Raw genomic sequence first — 23,198 nt, forward strand, 5'->3', positions numbered from 1 at the left:
TAACCTACCTAACCTAACCTAACCTAACTTTTTCGGCTACCTAACCTAACCTAACCTGTAAAGATAGGTTAGGTTAGGTTAGGTAGGGTTGGTTAGGTTCGGTCATATATCTACGTTAATTTTAACTCCAATAAAAAACAATTGACCTCATACATAATGAAATGGGTAGCTTTATCATTTCATAAGAAAAAAATTAGAGAACATATGTTAATTCAGGAAAACTTGGCTTATTAGGCAAATCGGGCCTTGCATAGTAGGCTGAGAAGTGCGTTCTGGCTACTAGGTACGACATATATATATACACCAAGATATCAAAATGCATATATATATCAAAATACCATAACATCAAGGCATAACAATGTCATACAATCAAGGTATCAAAACCCCAAAATACCATAAAATGAAAATACCAGGGAATCAAATTATCACACCACGTAGGTACCAAGACAAGTAGCAGATAACGAGGGCAGAGATGACGAGCACCAACCTGGAGAGTAGCCACAGCTCCCTGGTGCAGCCCATGGCGCTCAGTAGCCTATTCTTCTCCGACCCAACGTTGCTCTGGAGGTACTGATCCCAGGAGAAGTTCCACTCCTCCTCCCCGCCTGCCGCTAGGGCCTGGCAGTATATCACAGGCTTCAGATTGGGCGAGATTATCCTGCAGGCAAAGGAGGGGGGAACAGAAAGGAATTAGTTATATAAGAAAATATCAGCAATGTTCAATCCTAGTTATATCTGTTGTTGCTAAACGAAGGCGCCAGATAGGCCGATTTGGGTGAAACAATTTCAAGCAACAGTTATTTCTAAGAAGCTAAATCGGATGGAGATGCATTAGGTGTTGAACACAAGTAAGATGGTAATCAAGGTGTTCGCGTGACCTCTCTCTGGACACGTGATGCTTCTTGATTATAGCTCCCGGTTTTGTCTTATCCGTCTTCACTACACCTGCCATCTTACTGTATTTCTTGTTATGGTGAGTGTGGAGTTCAGGTGGGTGGGTTGTCTTCATGGGTGATTGTTGAGTGGGTGGGTTGTCTTCATGGGTGATTGTTGAGTGGGTGGGTTGTCTTCATGGGTGATTGTTGAGTGGATGGGTTGTCTTCATGGGTGATTGTTGAGTGGGTGGGTTGTCTTCATTGGTGATTGTTGAGTGGGTGGGTTGTCTTCATGGGTGATTGTTGAGTGGGTGGGTTGTCTTCATGGGTGATTGTTGAGTGGGTGGGTTGTCTTCATGGGTGATTGTTGAGTGGGTGGGTTGTCTTCATGGGTGATTGTTGAGTGGGTGGGTTGTCTTCATGGGTGATTGTTGAGTGGGTGGGTTGTTTTCATTGGTGATTGTTGAGTGGGTGGGTTGTCTTCATGGGTGATTGTTGAGTGGGTGGGTTGTCTTCATGGGTGATTGTTGAGTGGGTGGGATGTCTTCATGGGTGATTGTTGAGTGGGTGGGTTGTCTTCATGGGTGATTGTTGAGTGGGTGGGTTGTCTTCATGGGTGATTGTTGAGTGGGTGGGTTGTTTTCATTGGTGATTGTTGAGTGGGTGGGTTGTCTTCATGGGTGATTGTTGAGTGGGTGGATTGTCTTCATGGGTGATTGTTGAGTGGGTGGGTTGTCTTCATGGGTGATTGTTGAGTGGGTGGGATGTCTTCATGGGTGATTGTTGAGTGGGTGGGTTGTCTTCATGGGTGATTGTTGAGGGGGTGGGATGTCTTCATGGGTGATTGTTGAGTGGGTGGGTTGTCTTCATGGGTGATTGTTGAGTGGGTGGGATGTCTTCATGGGTGATTGTTGAGTGGGTGGGTTGTCTTCATGGGTGATTGTTGAGTGGGTGGGATGTCTTCATGGGTGATTGTTGAGTGGGTGGGATGTCTTCATGAGTGATTGTTGAGTGGGTGGGTTGTCTTCATGGGTGATTGTTGAGTGGGTGGGTTGTCTTCATGGGTGATTGTTGAGTGGGTGGGATGTCTTCATGGGTGATTGTTGAGTGGGTGGGTTGTCTTCATGGGTGATTGTTGAGTGGGTGGGATGTCTTCATGGGTGATTGTTGAGTGGGTGGGTTGTCTTCATGGGTGATTGTTGAGTGGGTGGGTTGTCTTCATGGGTGATTGTTGAGTGGGTGGGATGTCTTCATGGGTGATTGTTGAGTGGGTGGGTTGTCTTCATGGGTGATTGTTGAGTGGGTGGGATGTCTTCATGGGTGATTGTTGACTGGGTGGGATGTCTTCATGGGTGATTGTTGAGTGGGTGGGTTGTCTTCATGGGTGATTGTTGAGTGGATGGGTTGTCTTCATGGGTGATTGTTGAGTGGGTGGGATGTCTTCATGGGTGATTGTTGAGTGGGTGGGTTGTCTTCATGGGTGATTGTTGAGTGGGTGGGATGTCTTCATGGGTGATTGTTGAGTGGGTGGGTTGTCTTCATGGGTGATTGTTGAGTGGGTGGGTTGTCTTCATGGGTGATTGTTGAGTGGGTGGGATGTCTTCATGGGTGATTGTTGAGTGGGTGGGATGTCTTCATGGGTGATTGTTGAGTGGGTGGGTTGTCTTCATGGGTGATTGTTGAGTGGGTGGGTTGTCTTCATGGGTGATTGTTGAGTGGGTGGGTTGTCTTCATGGGTGATTGTTGAGTGGGTGGGTTGTCTTCATGGGTGATTGTTGAGTGGGTGGGTTGTCTTCATGGGTGATTGTTGAGTGGGTGGGTTGTCTTCATGGGTGATTGTTAAGTGGGTGGGTTGTCTGCATGGATGATTGTTGAGTGGGTGGGTTGTCTTCATGGGTGATTGTTGAGTGGGAGGGTTGTCTTCATGGGTGATTGTTGAGTGGGTGGGTTGTCTTCATGGGTGATTGTTGAGTCGGTGGGTTGTCTTCATGGGTGACTGGGTGATTGTTGAGTGGGTGGGTTGTCTTCATGGGTGATTGTTGAGTGGGTGGGATGTCTTCATGGATGATTGTTGAATGGGAGGGTTGTCTTCATGGGTGATTGTTGAGTCGGTGGGATGTCTTCATGGGTGACTGGGTGATTGTTGAGTGGGTGGGGTTGTCTTCATGGGTGACTGGGTGATTGTTGAGTGGGTGGGGTTGTCTTCATGGGTGACTGGGTGATTGTTGAGTGGGTGGGTTGTCTTCATGGGTGATTGTTGAGTGGGTGATTGTTGAGTGGGTGGGTTGTCTTCATGGGTGATTGTTGAGTGGGTATGATGTCTTCATGGGTGATTGTTGAGTGTGTGGGTTGTCTTCATGGGTGATTGTTGAGTGGGTGGGTTGTCTTCATGGGTGATTGTTGAGTGGGTGAGATGTCTTCATGGATGATTGTTGAGTGGGAGGGTTGTCTTCATGGGTGATTGTTGAGTCGATGGGTTGTCTTCATGGGTGACTGGGTGATTGTTGAGTGGGTGGGGTTGTCTTCATGGGTGACTGGGTGATTGTTGAGTGGGTGGGGTTGTCTTCATGGGTGACTGGGTGATTGTTGAGTGGGTGGGTTGTCTTCATGGGTGATTGTTGAGTGGGTGGGTTGTTTTCATGGATGATTGTTGAGTGGGTGGGGTTGTCTTCATGGGTGACTGGGTGGTTATTGAGCGAGTTGGCAGACTGGAGGATGGGTGGGGGAGTAAAGCTGTGGGTAGAATAAGGTAATAGTGTGTGAGGGTTGACTGTGGATTTGAGGGTGGAATGGAAGGATAATGTATTTGTGTTTGCTGGTAGATGATACGAGTTGAGGTTGTGTATGAGTGGAGGTTGTGACTGTGTAAGTACGTGAGGTATTGGTTGGTTGGGTAAGATGGCAGTGTGAAAGAACGTGCGCTCTGTTGGGGTTCGTTAGGCGAGTGGGTTGGTGGGTTCTTATGGTGGGTGGATTCATAGGCAGAGGTGGGTGAGAGTTATTAGAGAGTGTGGATGTACAGGTGTTGATGTGGCAAGAATGTGTATCACCCTGTCTTAATACTCTGCTGATAATGCAAACAAATTCGAAGACATGATAGAAGTGAAGATATTTCCCCAGGAAGATTAAATGCATTTACCAAAAACAGGAGCGGTCCGAGTATTGAACCCTGTGGGACTCCGTTGGAGTGAGAGGAGAGTTAGTGGGTGTTGGCGTGGGATGAGAGTGGGTGTCGGTGCGAGAGGAAGATGGGTGTCGTTGTGCTCATGTCGTTTCCATGCAAAATACGTACAATTTTCCCAAATTTTCCAACAAGAGCAGGTCTACAAGTAACCTCCATTAGACTACCCTCCCCACTATCAACAGGAAACATTGTTACTCATTCGCAGGTGACGGCAGTTTGAAAACAATGTAGAAGTCCGAGCAAAAATCTACTCAAAATGTGACAAAACCTTGCTATTCCTACTGGAACATATGTAACCAATCTAAAATTAGCTTACGTGTGATTCTTTGGGTTGGTCATCCACTGGCGAAAGAGACTGAGCGCGTTATTTTGACAAGGTTTGTGGCGCAGCGTACAGGCCCAGCTGACGGCAGTGTGGCGCAGGTACTGCTCCAGGAGAGGGTCGTCCGCTCTGTTGTTGAACCCAACCCTGTCATAGAGCGGGACCACCATGTCCAGCAGGTAGCTCTGGCGTGGGGAAGAAAAGCTTTAATTGTATACATGATGCAAGACAAAAACTGAATTACAAAAATAGTTTCAAAATAAGATTAGAATTAGGATTTGGAAGTGTAACCAGCACAATATAATGTGTTTGTTTAGCATGCTTGAGGATCTAAACAGAGGGACAGAGAGTTGTTTGCAGCCAAAATTTATCAGCTCTGCTTGCTGATTTTTGGTTGGTGATGCTGGGCTTGAGTTTGTTTACAGTGGTTGAACAAATTATCTACAAATTGTCTACAGTTGGTTGAACAGCACAGATACCGTATGTTAGATATTAAGATACCATTTCATTCACCTATTTTATTTGATATGATACGTTACTAATTAGTATAGTGTGAGGAGAACATAGTGTATTACATAGTATCTGATTGTGGAGCGTATACCAACAACTTTGAATGATTTTTATTTGTTTTGCTTTTCGAATGTTAATACGAAAGTCTCTTATGGAACTTTCTCTAACTTTTGTTATCAATGTTTACATTGTCACTTTAAAGATGTGTTAGGTTCGAGGATTTGTTTCCAAATAAAATGTAGAAAGTATTTTCATATTAGTGTCAGCTTCTTGGTTAACATCCATCCATGCGTCGGTCTGCCGACGCATCGCCGCAGATACACCGGTGTTCGGTGAAGAGAGGGCCGGGAAGGCGCAGGGCAACACCGGTGTAACATTTTCGTGATTTCTGTACCTGTACATATATTAGATTTAGGCCACTAATACCACTAAAACCAACAAAATATGACTGCCAGTCGATAATAAACTTGCAGTTTATTGGGAACTGGTAATTACGATATTCACTGCTCACCTTGAGAGCGCCGTAGCTGCCTGTGCGTGTGAACATGCTCCTTAAATAGCCCAGGTTGTTGACGGCTGCTACCCAGGGCACGTACTCGGTCTCGTGGCGCAGGTAGCTGTAGAGCTCCAGGGCCACATCGTAGCTCACATGGCCTACGAAAAGGGACGAGAGAATGCATCTTTGTGTCTACATGGATCAAAATCTTTTAATAATTCGGGGTCAAAGTATTTAAATCAATATTATTCATTTAAACCAAATTAATAGCATTACACAATAACGGTAATCCCGCCAAACACACACCGAAACTACGACGTTGGTACAACGTTCGAACAAGTTTTAACACCTAACCAGTTATAACAACCAATATAGCATGTTGTAACAACGTTCTAATACGTCATAAACACGTTAAGCCAAGATGTAACAACTTTATTACAAGTTGTAACAAGCGGAAAATAGAAACAGTTTCGGTTTGTGTTTTCAGGGATCATGTCAGAAAAAAATTAAATTTATTACTTAAAACACAGTATAATGTTTTATGTGATAACCTGATTTACCTTTCATTAGACATATCAATGCTCTAAAATATTGTCAGCCTCAACCCCTTAACCTTAAAGGATGAGTTTAAGAATATACCACTCTGGTCGGCCTCTCAGTAGCTTTCCGGAGCTTGCAGATCTGAACCTTCAGGGTCGTTATCCAACCCGTCCTCTTAAAAATAACGACGGATCGGTGTATCAAGCTTCTGTGGCTTTCTCTGCCACCTGGAAGCAAGTATTATTTTAAAAACCTGTCTTCCCCTCTCCAAAAGGCGGGTCAGCATGTGATGATCAAAGATCAGCTCAATGCCGGAATGGAACGGCTCTCTCTGGTAAATACTAGAAAATCAATCATTTATCAAGTAAATCTAAAAACAGACTTGTACACTATCGAACAACTGACCGTCATATAGCGATGCACGTCAGCCATTGAACAAGGTGTGATGGAACTCATGCTGCAACAAACCAGACCTCGGTCACCGGGAAAACCACTACGGCAAGTCCACTACACATTCAATGCCAAAGAGAGAAGGAGCGGTCTTCGGCTTCAGAGAAGGATCAGACGGACCAAAGAAACAGGACGAACACTCCTTATGAATCGTATAAAACTCCTCCACTTGACTCCTCCACATGACAGAGGTCAGCATGACAGAGGTCAGAAATTACACAAGTTCAGAAACGACACAGTTCGGTGCGTGTCGCTCCTGCAATTCAGTGATCTTGATGACTTGGGTGACCAAGGACTCAAGTTTGCTCTAACTGTTCTAATAATTGCCATAGAGGAAATATTGAAAAGAAAGATTAGCAAGTAAGGCTGAACCAACACCATAACACGACAGGAAACGAAAGTGTTCGCCATCTAGAGACGACTGACAAGCAACCAAATACAACACGACATAACCACTGTGAAGGAGAAACTTTTCCATCTTCGTCACTCACATATAATGTTTATATAAATAACACCTTTCCTGATTGAGGGCAAAACCCTCATACATTAGTGTGCACTTGTCATATCTGATATTAATCTAATGGCCCTATTACCAGCAATATGAATAAAGCCACATGTCATACGTGACAAGTCAACATTAATAATTATAAAGAATTAATGGAAAAAAGGTCCCTTGGTAATCTTTCTTGAGCTCGGCGAGTGTGGGGGAAGAATCCAGATTATGCTCACGATCTCTGAAGACTCCACCAGCGGCACGGTGGCGCCACTACTGGGCATTGTGTTATCTTGAACTAATATGGAGGCCGACTTGATTTACCAAATATTAATTGGAACTTGATAAATCCACTAAAAAGTTTATTTGGACGGGATAGCCTTGCCTCCGCAGGAGAACCTACGCATTTTGGTGCCGCCCTCGGAAGAAGAAGGGGTATATATATAATATTCAATGGCCACTAACTAGAGATCCTATACCTTAACTGTATTCAGCATTAGTAAGGTCGCAGTAAGTTAACTTTCTGTGACCTTCTATCGAGCTGCTGTGTTCTAAGTCATCGCAAGAAAACAGAGAAAGTCAGGCTTTTGTGTTGTAAAAACATGTTATATGCAGACCTGATAATGGTCGAGGAAGGACCGAAATGTCTTCGGTTCTTCGCGAGTCAAGTAGCTACTAGCCGTGACGTGGTCCAGACCAAAGTGACAGTAGCACCCACCAACACGAGCCATCTCGTATATCAGTAAGCAGCTCACCATCTGGGCGTGTGCCCTGCCGTGCGTGTCGCTGCCTCTTCGTCAGACTTGACCCCCTCAACCCACTAAATATCCTGGCTCACACGTCGCTATGTGACAGGTGTGTGTAGATGATGCGAGTGTGAGTGAATGTGAAAAAAACTGAGTACTGCGCTTGTGGCTTCTAGTGCTCTAGTACTCCTAAGCCCGCCAAACAACATCATGTGAGGGGGTGGACGCAGCCACAAGTCGCTATGTGATGTGTGTGGAGATGCTGCGAGTGTGAGTGAATGCATCGGCAAAACTGTGAGTACTGCGCTTGTGGCTTCTAGTGCTCTAGTACTCCTAAGCCCGCCAAACAACATCATGTGAGGGGGTGGACGCAGCCACAGGAAGAATAGAAAAGTTCACATAATACGACTCTGCAGTGAACACCCAGTTAAAGGTCCAAGACTAACTATCGCACCAGCCGGAACTGAGCACAACACAAAAACAAGAAACTAGTCACTTCATCTTCCATTCAACAGGTCTGTGTTTGGTAGCACTGTGCCGAAGCACGACTTTAGAGTCTTCCTAAAGGAAGATCCCTTAGCAAATCGTTTATAACAACATAATTTATCGTTACTGTGTAGTTTCGGAAGTAAGCAACCTTAATATTTAAATGAATGAGAGACAGACAAAAAGTGAGGGCAGTTCAATGGATAAGTGCAAATATATCAATCGTCTCATTGCATCTTTTCTCCACTAAATTTGACAAGAATTATCATGAGACGTCTTCCGACTACCTTAACTGAACAAAAACGACAACATGAACACGGTTATGTCAAAGATACGAACCTGCTCTGGCGAGGTCCATGACATCATCGATGATCTGTGCTCTGTTGACGGTGTGGATGGCCTGGTAGTCGCTGAATAGCTGCAGGATGAGCAGATTCCAGTTGTTGTGGTCGTAGTTAACTCTGTAATAACCCGTCTCCCGCAGGTTGAAGATGACCCAATGGTCCTTGTTGGGCAGGGACGGGATGGTGATGTGTGTCTCGGACTCCTTCATCCACACCTTGACCTCTGTATTGTTGAAGTTGGGGTCGTCGCCACCTGTGTAGGTCAACGGCACCCACCACTTGTAGACGTGGGTGTCCGTAGAATCGGCCGTCCCTGCCATCAAGAAACGCTCCTGCGAGAAATATAAGTTACCTTTTATATTGTTTAATATTATTCTTAGGCGACTGAAAAGTAGGTGAAAGCAATAATTTATTTATCATAAAATCTTAGATTTTAGTAAGTATGATAATAATGATGACAAATATAAGGACTAATCTACATCAACAAAATTTTCAAGGTAACTAACAAACGCCTATACTTCTGGGTTAAGATAACAAAGACATCACCTACAGTATACTGCTGGGTTAAGCAGAGTTAAAAAGTACAAAAACATGAACCCATCTAAGAGAATGACTATTTTATTCACGTTGTATGTTACTGTATAGTAGATTAGAATTATGCAACCGTAGGGAATAAGGAGTGACAGTATTAATGGAAGTAAAGTCCAGGTTTCTCTCCTTGAGAGACAGTAGTAAAGGTCGTAGTCTCCCTCTCCTTGATCCCACTTGGTCCCCCTCACCTGAGAGACTGCCGTGGCGGTACAGTCCCTCACCAGCTTAATATAATATAATATAGTCAATAACAATTCGTTATTGGAGAAGAAACCTCCCAATCAATTTGGTGAGAATTTTCTGACAAATGAACAAAGCATTAGACAATTGACCATGTCTTGCAGAGTATTTATGTTGCGAAATTCTACATAATTCTACATTTCATATCTTTTTGTTTTATATATTATATATATATATTATATATATATATTATATATATATATTATATATATATTATATATATATAAATATATATATATATATATATATATATATATATATATATATATATATATATATATATATATATATATATAAAAAGCCATTCAGGCTTGTTCGCATATATATATATATATATATATATATATATATATATATATATATATATATATATATATATATATATATATATATATATATATATAAAAAGCCATTCAGGCTTGTTCGCATATATATATATATATATATATATATATATATATATATATATATATATATATATATATATATATATATATATATATATATATATAATAATGTTTAAGTTAGGATTCAACTTTACTGGGCACTGAGGATTGAAGAAGTGTGAGTTTGATTTTCACTGACCTAGGTAGTTTAAGGACGACGAGTGTAGCTGAAAGTATTATATTTGTGTATATCAAGTTGGAATTCAATTTTATCATTAACGTTCAATCCGGGTTTCATATTCACTTCATGTCCTATGTTGCAACCTCACCCTAAAGACAGTAGCGAAAGTACCGTTCCTCATCACCTCACCTAGGAGACAGTAGCGGAAGTACCGACCCTCACCTGGGAGACAGTAGCGGAAGTACCGTCCGGGCTCCTGTCAACCATGATGACGGGGTAACCCATCTGCAGCGTCCAGGTGTCCATGATGGTCTTGACAGTGAGGTGAAGGGGCAGTGTACCGTCCTGATGGGCCGCCTCCGTCAGGTGCTCCCAAAGGTCGTCCTGCTCGGCGTTCCCATACTTGCTGCTCAACAAGACCAAACATAACTTCACCCCGACACAAAAACCCATTTGGTTACCTCTTTACAACAGACAATGTAGACAGGGAAAACATCACAGGCTACGTATTACTGAACAAAAGGAAATTAACTTGAAGGATCATTAAAGCCAAAGAAATCGTAGACAGATCAATAGCGCATTACTTACAAGTCATTAAGGTATTTACTCAGGCCCTTCCTCAGGGTGTCCTCCGTCAGGAAGTGGTTCATCATGCGGATGATGGACGCCCCTGTGAGAAGTTTTTAATCACCATTATAGACAAATCATTCATGTTTCTTATTTTTTGTATTTTTATTGGTGATTAAGATATCATTCCCTCTTTTTCACAATACAGATTTATTCCTACCAGGAAAAGCGACATCACTTGATTAATATAAAGTTTTAATTTTGTACTTTCATACCACCTCGCCCTTCCCCCTTATCATTCATCCATCCATCCATCCAACACACACACACACCTATGTAATGAAGATAGGGGGTAGGAAGCAGTAGGCCAGATACAAGGTATCATTTTGGAGATAAAATACTTCAAGATTCAGAGAGAGAGAAAGACCTGGGGGTTGATATTACGCCAGACCTGTCCGCTGAAGTTGATATCAAGAGGATAACATTGTAACAACTGAAGCAGTTTTAAAATAAGTAATTGTATGGGAGGCAGTGGGATACGCCTTTGTACAAAAGTTAGAGTCAAGTTGTAGTTGACCTGACCCGACGTCACGGAGTATCTCCCCTGGGATTAGCAGTTGAGATCACAAAATGGCTGGCGTCTTTGTCTTAAGCAACGTATAATGAATTATTTTACAGAATTCAGTAATTTAGAGAAATTCAAGTCTTCATTCAAATTGTATTCAATAGTATTCCTGTTTAAAGTATCAAGAGTATTTTGGTTATCTGAATATCCAGGTTGGCTAACATAAGAACGGCCTTTAGAAACTTGCGTAAGGAATCTTCCAGAACATTATATACCACATATGTCAGACCAATCCTGGAGTATGCGGCTCCAGCATGGAGTCCATATGTAGTCAAGCATAAGACTAAACTGGAAAAGGTTCAAAGGTTTGCCACCAGACTAGTACCCGAGCTGAGAGGTATGAGCTACGAGGAGAGACTACAGGAATTAAACCTCACTTCGTTGGAAGACAGAAGAGTTAGGGGGACATAATCACCACATTCAAGACTCTCAAGGGAATCGACAGGGTTGATAAAGACAGGCTATTTATCACAAGGGGCACACGCACTAGGGGACACAGGTGGAAACTGAGTGCCCAAATGAGCCACAGAGATATTAGAAAGAACTTTTTTAGTGTCAGAGTGGTTGACAAATGGAATGCATTATGAAGTGATGTGGTGGAGGCTGACTCCATACACAGGTTCAAGTGTAGATATGATAGAGCCCAATAGGCTCAGGAACCTGTACACCTGTTGACTGACGGTTGAGAGGCGTGACCAAAGAGCCAGAGCTCAACCTCCGCAAGCACAATTAGGTGAGTACACGTCGTGAGACTATCCAACATCCGGCAGCGCTCGGTGGTCAACTTGGGCACAGATATTTCATACCAATCCTGGAGTATGGGGCCCCAGCATGGAGCCCGTACCTTGTTAAACACAAGACGAAGCTGGAAAAAGTTCAGAGGTATGTCATTAGGCTAGTCCCAGAACTAAGAGGCATGAGTTACGAGGAAAGGCTGCGTGAAATGCACCTCACGACACATGAAGACAGAAGAGTAAGAGGAGACATGATCACTACCTACAAAATTTTCAGAGGAATTGACAGGGTAGATAAGGAAAACTTTTCAACACGGGTGGTACGCGAACAAGGGAACACGGGTGGAGACTGAGTACCCAAATGAGCCACAGGGACGTTAGAAAGAACTTTTTCAGTGTCAGTAGTTAACGGGTGGAATGCATTAGGCAGTGATGTGGTGTAGGCTAACTCCATACACAGTTTCAAGTGTAGATATGATAGAGCCCAGTAGGCTCATGATCCTGTACACCAGTTGATTGACAGTTGAGAGGCGGGACCAAAGAGTCAGAGCTCAACCCCCGCAAGCACAAATAGATGAGTACAAATAGGTGAGTACACACACATACACACGGGATAAATAAAATTCAACTGTAAAATAAAATAAATAATGTCAAAATAATTAGAAATCATCTAGAGGTCACTGATGTAACAAAACGCACCTATTACATGAGCCATCCTTCAAGGATCCTCTAGAAACAGAGCAATCAGCAGTAAATATCGTCACCTCAGTTTTAAGATCAGGGTTACCAGATGTCAATTAGAATATTGTTAGTGTACCTTAAAACGGTTAGTTATTAAAGTTTATTGTATTTAACCAACACCATACAGTGTATCTGGTTTATTTAAACTTATAATTTAAAATTAGTATAATTAACATAAAAAGTATCAGCTCTCCTCAAGTAACTCAAATTAAGCAATAACACAAACTGTATAAAATTATTAAGCACGTGTGAGAGAAAAAATCACACGAACCTCACAAACGCTAACCCGTTAAGGACATCTCACCTTTGTCATAAGAGATGCTGTCAAAGATCTGCCCGATCTCATTGGGATGACCTACTGGGATGCTAATCTGATGTGACGACTCAAGGCTGTCCATGGTAAACACATTCTGAAGCTTGTCAGCCACAAACAGTTCTTTCACTTTCCATGTGGGTTCAACCTGTAACAAAAAAAATATATGTATATATATGCAAACAAGCTTGAATGGTCCCCAAGCCAATATGCAACCAAAAACTCCACACCCCAAAAGGATTCGAACCCTATCTGATACTTTAACCACTAGACCACACTGACTGTACAAAAATGTTGGTAGTCGTGAGACTATTTATCCAACATCCGACAGCACTCGGTGGTCAACTTGGGCACAGATATTTCATCGAATCACCTTACTCTTTGGGGCTCACTTGGCCCCAAAAGGTGAGCTGAATCGTTAAAAAAAAAATCAGCATGATTGTGACATTTTCATACATGGAAACATTTAGTTAAATAAAGGAGGCGCTAAAATGTACTCCGCAGCACCTCACTCATAAACTTAACTCACATAGTCCATGCCGATGTACTGGACGAAGGCAGCGAAGCCTTCGTTGAGCCAGATGTCGGTCCACCACCTAGGCGTGACCAGATTACCGAACCACTGGTGGGCCAGCTCGTGGGCCACCACCAGGGCCACTCGGTACTGGTCGGTCGGAGCAGACAGTTCAGGATCGAACAGCATCGCTGTTTCCCTACAGGAGTGACTCAAGCATTAGATAAGGCACTAAATTGTTGGGTGAATGTGATGGTGTATTTGACTGGTGTGCTTTAACTTCAGGTGTTGGGTGCATGTGTTACATGGAAATTTTATGTGTTACATAGATGTATTAGAGGACACAATCAGGATTTTCAAAGTTTGTAAATATGTATTGTTATGCCCCAAGAAAGCCTAGGTTTCTAGGAATATGTAGAATTGTTTTTGAAGGAATTGGATACCCAAGCACTTACTCTAAATGTTTAAGTCGCCGATGACAGGGCAACAAAAATGGGACAACGGGAAATTTGCCAACTAATTTTTCTTTGAAAATAAAACATTAATTTAATTAAATGCAAGTTACCGGAAAAGATATACAAAGAAAGTTCTATAATTAAAAGTGATATTGTTAAGGATTAATGAGAAAAATTTTCAACATAAAAATATAAATTGCAAATCACCATTTTCAGCTTTAACTTTACCATCTGTTAGTTCTGATACAATTTTTACTAAATTTTCATACAGTACACACAGACATTCTTTACAAAGTCACAAACAAAAAGTCGGAATTTTTGTATTATGTGGTAAATATTGTTATTACATTAATAAAATCATGGTTTTGTTTATAATTATTAGAACACATTCAATAATATTTTTGCAAGTAACCGTATAAAAATTTGGTTTAATCAATGATATCAAAACAATAACCTTATAACAATTTTATAAAACTAATAAAACAAAACTAAAGTCTCAATAAATTATGGAGTAACTCAGGATATTTTTAAATTTTGTATAAAGTCTCCATTATTTAATAAAACTAAAAAAGACATTTTTTATATTTAAAACTTTAGTATATAGTTTTAAACACGAAAACTTTAACTTGGAATTCTTTAGTGTATTAACGGAAAATGAGGAGAATATTGGTAGGTAAGTGTAACAACACAATTAAGTGTATGTATATACTATGCAGACAGTCAGGAATGTACTTATTACATTTAGTATTAAAACGTACTGTCTATTCGGAGGAAGGGTTGCGTTTACGGTCTCTCTCGACTATGTTAACATTGTTCTAAACCTACCGCCAGAGGTTATTGTAAGGACCTTCCTCTAGTCCACATGTGTAAGCATTGACAATTTCAAGCCAATAAGCATAGGCGCTCGCCAGGTATCTCAACACCACCACAAATTAACAACTACAATGATGGCTAAGCTCTTAAACGATTTTGTTACCCAGAGGTTACGTGAACTCCAGGTCCCCATACACTGTAACCAAGCTTTCCTGGTCCTCACCTGTAGGTAATGAGTCCCCAGTTCTCCATGGCTCCAGCAGCGAAGTCCGGGATGGCGATCATGTCCTGCTTGGGGAGTGGGTAGGACTGGTTGAAGTAGTCCTCGAAGTGGGTGAGGATGGCAGGTCCGATGTTCATTGCGTACTCCGCCTGCTGCACGGCCTCCTCTCGAGCCCACACTGTGTGGCCACAGGTCATGAAGATTAAAGAATCATCAGTCTCACTTTTCAATGCAATATTACATCTTTCTGCATATGTAAGACGAAAAGGGCCGCAAGGAAATATATGTAAAACAATGTGGACTAGCTCTTTTACCAGTTCGGCCATGCTTAGCTAGTATACATGAAAAAAAACCATCAATATTTATATATGCGGAAAATTTACAGAGAAATGGGAAAGGGAGTTGAACGTATCGGATGATCAAAGCCGTTGTCAACACCAGACTGACTAAGAGAAACAAAGGGAGGGTGGAAACCTACAACTGGGACCTGACCACCCATCCCCAGGGAAAGATTTACCCAGAAACTGGTATAGATTAGCTTAGAATAGTCAGAAGGATTAAGCGGTCAGGACAATAAGTATGAAAGATTAAACAAAAAGCCTCATTGAACAAACACATAATATATGATTATAATAATGTAATGAGACATAGTATCCCCCTATCAGAGTTTTTTCTTAAACTGTTGTGCAATATTATAACTTAAAAATGGGTCAAGTTTGTATATACCAGTACTAACATTGAGAAGATTTGGACACTGATTAGGGCAGACTCAATCAATTCCGTTCCACGGAACTACTGCAATTGGTAATGCTTTTCGCTCCATCCCAATTAATATTGTGATTACACAAAGACTGTGTTGACAACGGCTTTGATAGACCGAAACGTTCATCCCCATTTCTCTGTGGATTTTCCGCATATAAATGATCAGTGTTTCGTGATCGTCAGTTGCATATTATATATAGAAAGAAAACAATAAAAACCTCTGAATAAAGTGCTGTCAATATCGGTGGAATTCAAGTAAGCGAAGTCTGACACGACGAAGGCGACGAGGTAGGTGGACATGGGTACGGTGGTCTGGTAGTGGTCCCAGACCCACCCCTCCTGACCCTCCCTGCAACACAAGACATGCCACCTTTACCTCCTGGTGAAGTTATACTGAACAACTTGTCCCCATCTTCTATCATCATCATGAACAGTGTTCATATGTTCCACATTATTGTACATAATAATAAAGTAACTGAGCACTAGTAACAGACTCCACGACCACCGTGGGCTCCTGACGGAGGGTTGACGTACACTGGGAAGGTGGAGTTGATGGGCATGTTGGAGATGGAGGTCATGTTCTCCTCCCTGGCGAGGTGCACTTCGAATCTGGCCTTCAGTCCCGGCTCGTCGAAGCACGGGAAGGCTCGTCGCGCGTCCGTCGCCTGGAACTGCGTCACCGCCAACCACCTGACGATTAATATAAATATCTTTTATAAATGAAATAATATTTTTCACTGTCGTCGTTTTTACTGTAAATCTCAAATGTTTGGTTATTAATTTGTAAAACTTTTAAATTTTGTAGAGATTTTCATTGTTTTGAAAATCAATAAAGAGTTTAATAACTAAATATCATCCACGTCTGAGCACAGTGATGCAAAACTGTATCAACAGTTTTACAGCATGTAAAGGAACTCACTTCTCTTTGCCCTGAGCGTCTCTGTAGCTGGATCTGTAGAAACCATGGAGTTTGTCATTGAGGAGGCCGGTGAACTCCATGGAGAGTACATACTTGTGACCCTGCTGCAGCGCCTCCTCCAGGTGCGCCAGGTAGAACTCTCGCTTAGGGTCATACTCGTGCTTCTTAATCACTAAATCAAGACCGTCTTTATCTTCTTTGTCTCTCAGCTGTTGGGTAAGGAGGAAAAAAATAATAAGTTATACAGATACAGCTTCTGAAGAAACAATTGCAAATGATACAACACAGCGACTTATTGTTTGTTGGGTCAACCGCAACAACATCTACACCCTGGTCTGAATGATGAGGTAAATCGGTACTGATGGCAACAATCCCTTCACAGTACCACAATCTTCAAATTCCGAAAATAACATGTGTATTTCTCTGCCCTGCATTACTGGGCTACTGTTGTAGGTATTAAAAGTTACCACAACTTTTTTGCTCACAATTGGCGCCCCCCCCCCCCCTTCATCACTTGTCTTTTGAAATATATTTTTTCTTGGCCACATAATTAGAGGGCTGAAATATTATAGTTTGTCCATAAAAAGAAATATGTTTCATGTTCTGTGTAGTTCCAATTTCCCCAACACTCTTACTGCTGCTTTACATGGATGACTTTGATAATCTTCTTCTCATTAAATTTAATTATGTTACTCGAGGCATATTTGGACTATCCTGTTTTAACATTTTTTCTTCCAGTTATTATTCTATAATTATTTTACTTATATTTTACCTCTCCTTCCTGCGTTCTACACCTTAATCCCAGGTTCCTGTCAGGTTGCTTTTCTTTACATACTTGTCTACATTTTATTCTTTGACATCTCTGCTCCCAAACTTCCCTCAGTTCAAACTCTTAATCTTGGTGTTGTATTTTTCTTGCTATTGTTCCCGTTCTCTAATTTTGCCTTAGAAAAGATACTCCAAGTAAAGAAAGCTCTATAAGGCTTAACTTCCCACACTCAAAAGTCATACTCTTGCATACATATCTATACTGTTAGAGAGAATGTGTCTATTTGCTTGTCTGACTTCAAAGTTGGAGGCTAGATGCTAATGGCTACCCTCTCCCAAAATGACTGATGGAATCGGCTGGGGGTACAGGATGAACATAGGCTGGGTGGGGTCACCAGAATAAAAAAAAAACTTATAATTATGATGTACATGGATGTCGGAAATTCTCTGTTCAACTGAATTTCTGTTTTAAATTTCCTTTTGCGTGCTAATATATTACAATAAACGACATACTGGAGATGTTCAAGATCGCCTATTTATACAAGGCAATATTACGTTATAAATATTTACAAGTTTTCATTATTTTAACGTTAACTATGAACATAAACAAAATCACATCTAGAATACTAAAGAGTTGGAAATGAGAGTGGAAAATCTCACCGTGATAGTGTCATTCTTGGTGATGATGTCGGCGATGTGGAGAGTGATGTTGAGGGTGGGCTCCAGCACCTCCATCTCCACCTCCACGTAGCCCAGGATGCTGAAGTTGCCGTTGATGAAGGGTTGAAGCTTGACCAGGTAGTGGAGGGGCTTCAGGGCTCTGGGAAGACGGGCGTCTATCTTTTCCTTCTCAGATGTTGCTATGATAGAAGGTACAGTTGTGGTGATGGTGGTCAAAATTCCCCCGGCGGTGCTACTGGGAGCAGTGTCCGTGGTACTGACAGCACTAGCAGTGGTACTGGTTTGAAAAGTGGTGGTAATGGCGGTACTGGCATGAGAGGAGGTGGTATTGATAGAAGCCGTGGTGGTGGTGGCACTGGCATCTTCAGTGGTGGTGGCACTGGCATCTTCAGTGGCACTGGCATCTTCAGTGGCACTGGCATCTTCAGTGACACTGGCATCTTCAGTGGCACTGGCATCTTCACTAGTGGCATTGGCATCTTCGGTGGTGGTGGCACTGGCAGCAGTGACTGTGGTACTGACGGCACTAGCGGTGGTGGCGCTGGCATCTTCAGTGGTGGTACTGGCAGCACTGATGGTGGTTCTGGCATCTAAGGTGGTGATAATGACAGGACTCTTGGTAGTTATGGCAGCACTGGTGGTGGTCATAGAGGTGGATGTAGTGGGAGCAGCTGTGGTGGTGGTGGACGCTGCTGTGGTGGTGGTGGACGCTGCTGTGGTGGTGGTGGACGCTGCTGTGGTGGTGGTTGTTGTGGTTGCAGCGGTGGTCCTTACTGGAGTGACTCTAGAGTTCTGTTCAAATAAACGAATTTGTCTTGAGTCTTGAATGCTCTTGGCTTTAGAGAAGAGGAAATGACAGTGAAGCAGAAAAGATTAAAATTTGAAAGGCTTGAATTTGAATTGAATTGCCTGGATGCTGAATTGGCAATAGATGAAATTGAATTAAGACACCGGATAAGATGTTAAGAGAAGAGAGGAAACCTGCTGTGGTTCAATAAGCTAATGTGAATGTCTCTCAATACACGTGGAACCTTAAATATATCTTAATGGTAGTTGTAGCTATCAGAATGTGGTTATTGAAAAGTTCAAGACAAATATAAACAACAAACATTCAAGAAAAGACGGTAGGAGGCAAAAAGTTATCAGCACAGGTGTAGGCAAATGGTAGCAGTGGGTTAACCCCCTCTGGGCTGTCATCCCATCTTCCCATCCACTACCTTTTGCCTTAAAGTCATGAGAGACCCTACATCTCCTGCATTGCTCAGAGACAAATTATTTAGTGCTGTTAACACCCTATTGACTGGTGCCGACATACCAACTCACTCCTTTTATGATAAATGGCTGAGCAACAATGCCTACAATCTCATTAAACTTAACATTCCTTTTAAGTGCAATCTACCTGTCTCTGATATTCCTCTCTATCTGTACCCCACCATTCAAGTATCATACACACCTGTCACCAAGAAAGATAATGAGAATCTTGCTCTTCTCAAAGCTGTCACACTTGAAACAATTGCCTCCTCCATCGAGAATTTAAGATCTCACGAGCACTGTGTCTACACCGACGGCTCAGTCCAATCCTCTACTGGACAGACTGCAGCAGCATGTACGTTTTATAGAAATAATATTTGCACAAAGACTGTCAGTGTCAGGTTAAACAACTGGCTGACCTCAACACAAGCAGAACTAGCAGCATTACACCTAGCTACCAGTACATTAAAAAACATTGGAGGAGAAATGATATTTTATGATTCAAAGTCTGCTCTTCAAGCAATCGAAAACTTCTCTTGGAAGATCGACAGCAAGAACCTCATACTCCAAATTATAAATGACCTAATTGCTGCACAGAGTAAAGGGTCTCGAATCTCCTTTGAATGGATACCTTCACACATAAATATAACCCATCATAATGAGACAGACATTGCAGCCAAATTAGCGTGTAATAAGGATGAAGTTGAATTAGATCTAGGTATCCCCATCTCTGCTGTCAAAACTGTATTGGTCCAAACACTCAGATCTGATAGGAAAGAAATTACTGACTCCCAACGACCTGAAAGTACTAGTATAAAAAGCTATGATCTGTTCAGATCTGAAACCTATATCTATGGGCAGCACAAAACGTCCACTAGACTGTGCGACACAGTGGTTGCAAGGATCAGGTTGAGTTACCGTTACTTGTGGCAGGTGGCTGCAGGTGACGGATCTCCCAATCCTGAGCACTCCAGTTGCAAACTCTGTGAGCAGGAACTACGGCATGATCTCCTGCACTACATCACCGAATGCCCAGTTATTAGACCTTTCAGACCAGTTGGCATGAGGTACCTGGAGCTTTGCAATTACTTTATTCATTCTCGTATTCTTGAAGATATCCTCACAGTGTACCCAAAATTTGCCAGTGCAGGCTACTAAACATATGGCCCTGTATGACTAACCATCCTGCGAGATGGGGACTTGTATTACCACTGCTACCTTATTCAATCTTGTGTTGATGATATCCTCAAAATGCTTCTGGAGTCTGCCAGTGCAGACTGCGTATCACATGCCTCTGTATGACTAACCATCCTGTGTGATGGGGATTTTTTAGCATCACCTAGTTAGCTTTTTGACACACTGTACTCCACTTCATATAGTCTAGGGTAGCTGCACTAATGCAGCTGTCCCTCATGTATTAATAAAAAAAAAAATCTTCCCGCTGCTTGCTGTAACCCAACTACAACCTTCTCCTAGCCCTCACGCTCTCTCCACCCACCAGCCGTCCCCTCATTAGCTATCTACCCCTCAGACTCCCTCACCCCCTTAAGTGGATTGTGACAAAGGGTGATTCACTGGATCTGAATACATTTACTGCTCTGCCCGGGCGCGCTCGTACAGCTCGCTATAAGTCGCTGCATCGCTCCCAATCCCCCGACCACCGCTCCAGGCCAACCCCCCCCCCCTTTCCTCCCTCCTACAGGCGGCTGCCACCACTAGAAGCCGCCATCGCCATTTTTTTCAGTTGCCAACCTATAGCTTTTTACACAGGTAGGAAGCTTCAAGACATCTCACAACAAAGCTAGACCACCTGGTTAGTTATAGGAAATAGTGCGCGTCAACTAGCCATCTGAACCCCTTGTAGTTGCATGAGTGTCTCGGAACAGCTGAGGGAGTAGGATAAGATGGGTGGTGAAGTGAAGGATGGGAAGCCAATGACAGGAACTTTCGCTTTGATATCTAAAAGGTTTAGAAAGGATGGGGGAGGTAGAGGGATGGGGAGGTGAAATTCTGGACTGTCTGGGGCTGGAAAAGCGGGGTCCTCGGTGAGAATAAACAGTTCCTCCAGCTTTAACACTTGCCTTCAAAGACAGCACCACCCATCCTCCTCCTAAAACCTTCCCCTCTCCTATATACCCTTGACACACAAACTTATTCCACAGCCCATAATCCCCCTCACTCAACCACAGAGCCTACCCAATTATTCCATTGCCTTCCGCAGTCACCACCTGCAGCTCATCCTCACATTAGAGACAACAAAAGGAGCCACTTACCTGATATCCTTCCACCGGGGTCTCGATAATTTTAGGATGGGGAGCGTAGAAGTAGACTAGGAGCCCCGTGGCCGCGACAGCGCTCACGAACGTGACGACCAGCAGCCAGCCCACAGTCCGGCTGATGTAGCAGCCGCCCTTTTTGCCGAAGGACACCATGTGTTCCGGCGCGTTGATATCCATGGCCACCACGTCCGCACTCTTGTTGTAGTTGGTCATGTCGGTGTTGCTGCCTGGAGAGGAAAGTAACGGGAAAATAATTACATGAAATTATGAAACTTGCAGAAGGTTTATTGGTAAATACGAGGCAGATAATATTTATATTCCTCAGGTTCTCATCCAACCGATGCTTATAAGTTCTCCGTGAGTATATTTCTACCATGTTATATTATAATTTGATCACTAAGGGTGAAGGTGTCAACGAAAGACAGGTTTAGCTCTGAAGGTTTTTAAAAGTGTATCAATAAAAAATTAAAGAGAACTCTGCCAATTACATAAAACAAGAACAGAGGTAATGAGGAAAATAAACTTACAAATCTAAGGGTACCTCAGGAAATAGTTAACAGAAAAGATCAAGTCTTTAAAAACTCCAGATTCTGATAGTGTTTTTCCAGAATCCTAAACAAAAGTGCAGAGATGAACTCAGAAAACCTGTATTAAGTATACTTAATAATCAATTAAAAAGAGGCGGGTATGATGCCTGAGTAATGGAGGGTTACCAAGTGTCATGTCAATTAGTTATTTTTTCACATGTGTCTTCTATTAGGCTATCATCAGCTTCATTCATTTCAGGCCAGAGTTCTGCTGCTTTTGATTCCTTGTTACTTCATTTAAAACTTCTTGAGGACAATTGACTATTTCCTTATGTAATTATCTATTGAGACAACTTTACATTCATAATTTGGTGTTCAGTTAATTTACAGTTTTTTAATTTCACATTCATTCAGGTTTCTCCGATTTAATAGATTATTTGCATGCAAGTGTACTTAACTTATTAATTTTTATTTCAAACACTCCTATCTGCGTAATATAACTTTAGGGTGAGACGTCTATTGCTGTGTCCCTTTTCGTTTCCAATATAATTCCCAGGAAACTTCTAAAAACATCATGAAGAAGGTCATAGCTTTACTCAAACATTCTTTCACTTTCCTTGCTCATTTATCAAGTTAGTAACTTAACCCCTCTCAGTATATACCCAGACTACCATGGTGTAGATGAAAATGACCAATGACCAACTCAACTACATTACTTAAGGTTGCCACCGCTACCCTAGACAGCTGCACCACATCCCTAGTATTAACCCCTGCATTGCACACGTTTTTTCCCTGTAACTACTATGGTGAACAATAAAAATTAAAACAAAATGGTTTTCTTTCTAATATTGTTAAAAAGTATTCCATTTTCATGGGGAAAACCACACTTTTGTTCCGATAGCATACTTGCATTGTAGGACTCCCATCACTAATCATGCAACGATAAATTGACCCAGGCACCACCGGGTACATACAGTTCAACATAAAATAACAGACATATACGACTAACGTTGACACGCCAATTGTAAGCGACTCCTCGTCATCCTCGACTGCCCTCAGCTCCCTAAGGCGCTGTGACTTGCTTGTGTCTGAAGCTAGACAATGAAATAATCAAAGTTAGTTTGTCTCTTGTAGATTCCTTCCCATATTGGTCTCCGAATGCTTGATAAAACTGACGAGTAC

The 23,198-nt window shown here is 42.2% G+C and overlaps 1 protein-coding gene across 3 annotated transcripts in view; it reads right to left on the bottom strand.

The window, feature by feature from the left end:
* Positions 1-23,198, bottom strand: part of LOC123751582 (aminopeptidase N) — a 54,261-nt gene that overhangs the window by 5,615 nt on the left and 25,448 nt on the right. For all 3 annotated transcript variants that reach the window (XM_045733683.2, XM_069332413.1, XM_045733689.2), the window contains exons 2-15: positions 21,484-21,716; positions 17,939-18,751; positions 16,511-16,719; positions 16,126-16,281; positions 15,810-15,940; positions 14,830-15,007; positions 13,354-13,537; positions 12,816-12,972; positions 10,433-10,514; positions 10,067-10,250; positions 8,442-8,778; positions 5,403-5,545; positions 4,376-4,566; positions 488-658 (exon numbers count right to left, since the gene is read on the bottom strand). In XM_045733683.2, coding sequence (XP_045589639.2) covers positions 488-658; positions 4,376-4,566; positions 5,403-5,545; positions 8,442-8,778; positions 10,067-10,250; positions 10,433-10,514; positions 12,816-12,972; positions 13,354-13,537; positions 14,830-15,007; positions 15,810-15,940; positions 16,126-16,281; positions 16,511-16,719; positions 17,939-18,751; positions 21,484-21,702 — 3,155 coding nt within the window. In that variant the 5' untranslated portion in view covers positions 21,703-21,716. The remainder of the gene's footprint in view (positions 1-487; positions 659-4,375; positions 4,567-5,402; positions 5,546-8,441; positions 8,779-10,066; positions 10,251-10,432; positions 10,515-12,815; positions 12,973-13,353; positions 13,538-14,829; positions 15,008-15,809; positions 15,941-16,125; positions 16,282-16,510; positions 16,720-17,938; positions 18,752-21,483; positions 21,717-23,198) is intronic.

The sequence above is a fragment of the Procambarus clarkii genome, chromosome 4 (assembly GCF_040958095.1).
Source record: "Procambarus clarkii isolate CNS0578487 chromosome 4, FALCON_Pclarkii_2.0, whole genome shotgun sequence".
NCBI classification, from domain to species: Eukaryota; Metazoa; Arthropoda; class Malacostraca; order Decapoda; family Cambaridae; genus Procambarus; species Procambarus clarkii.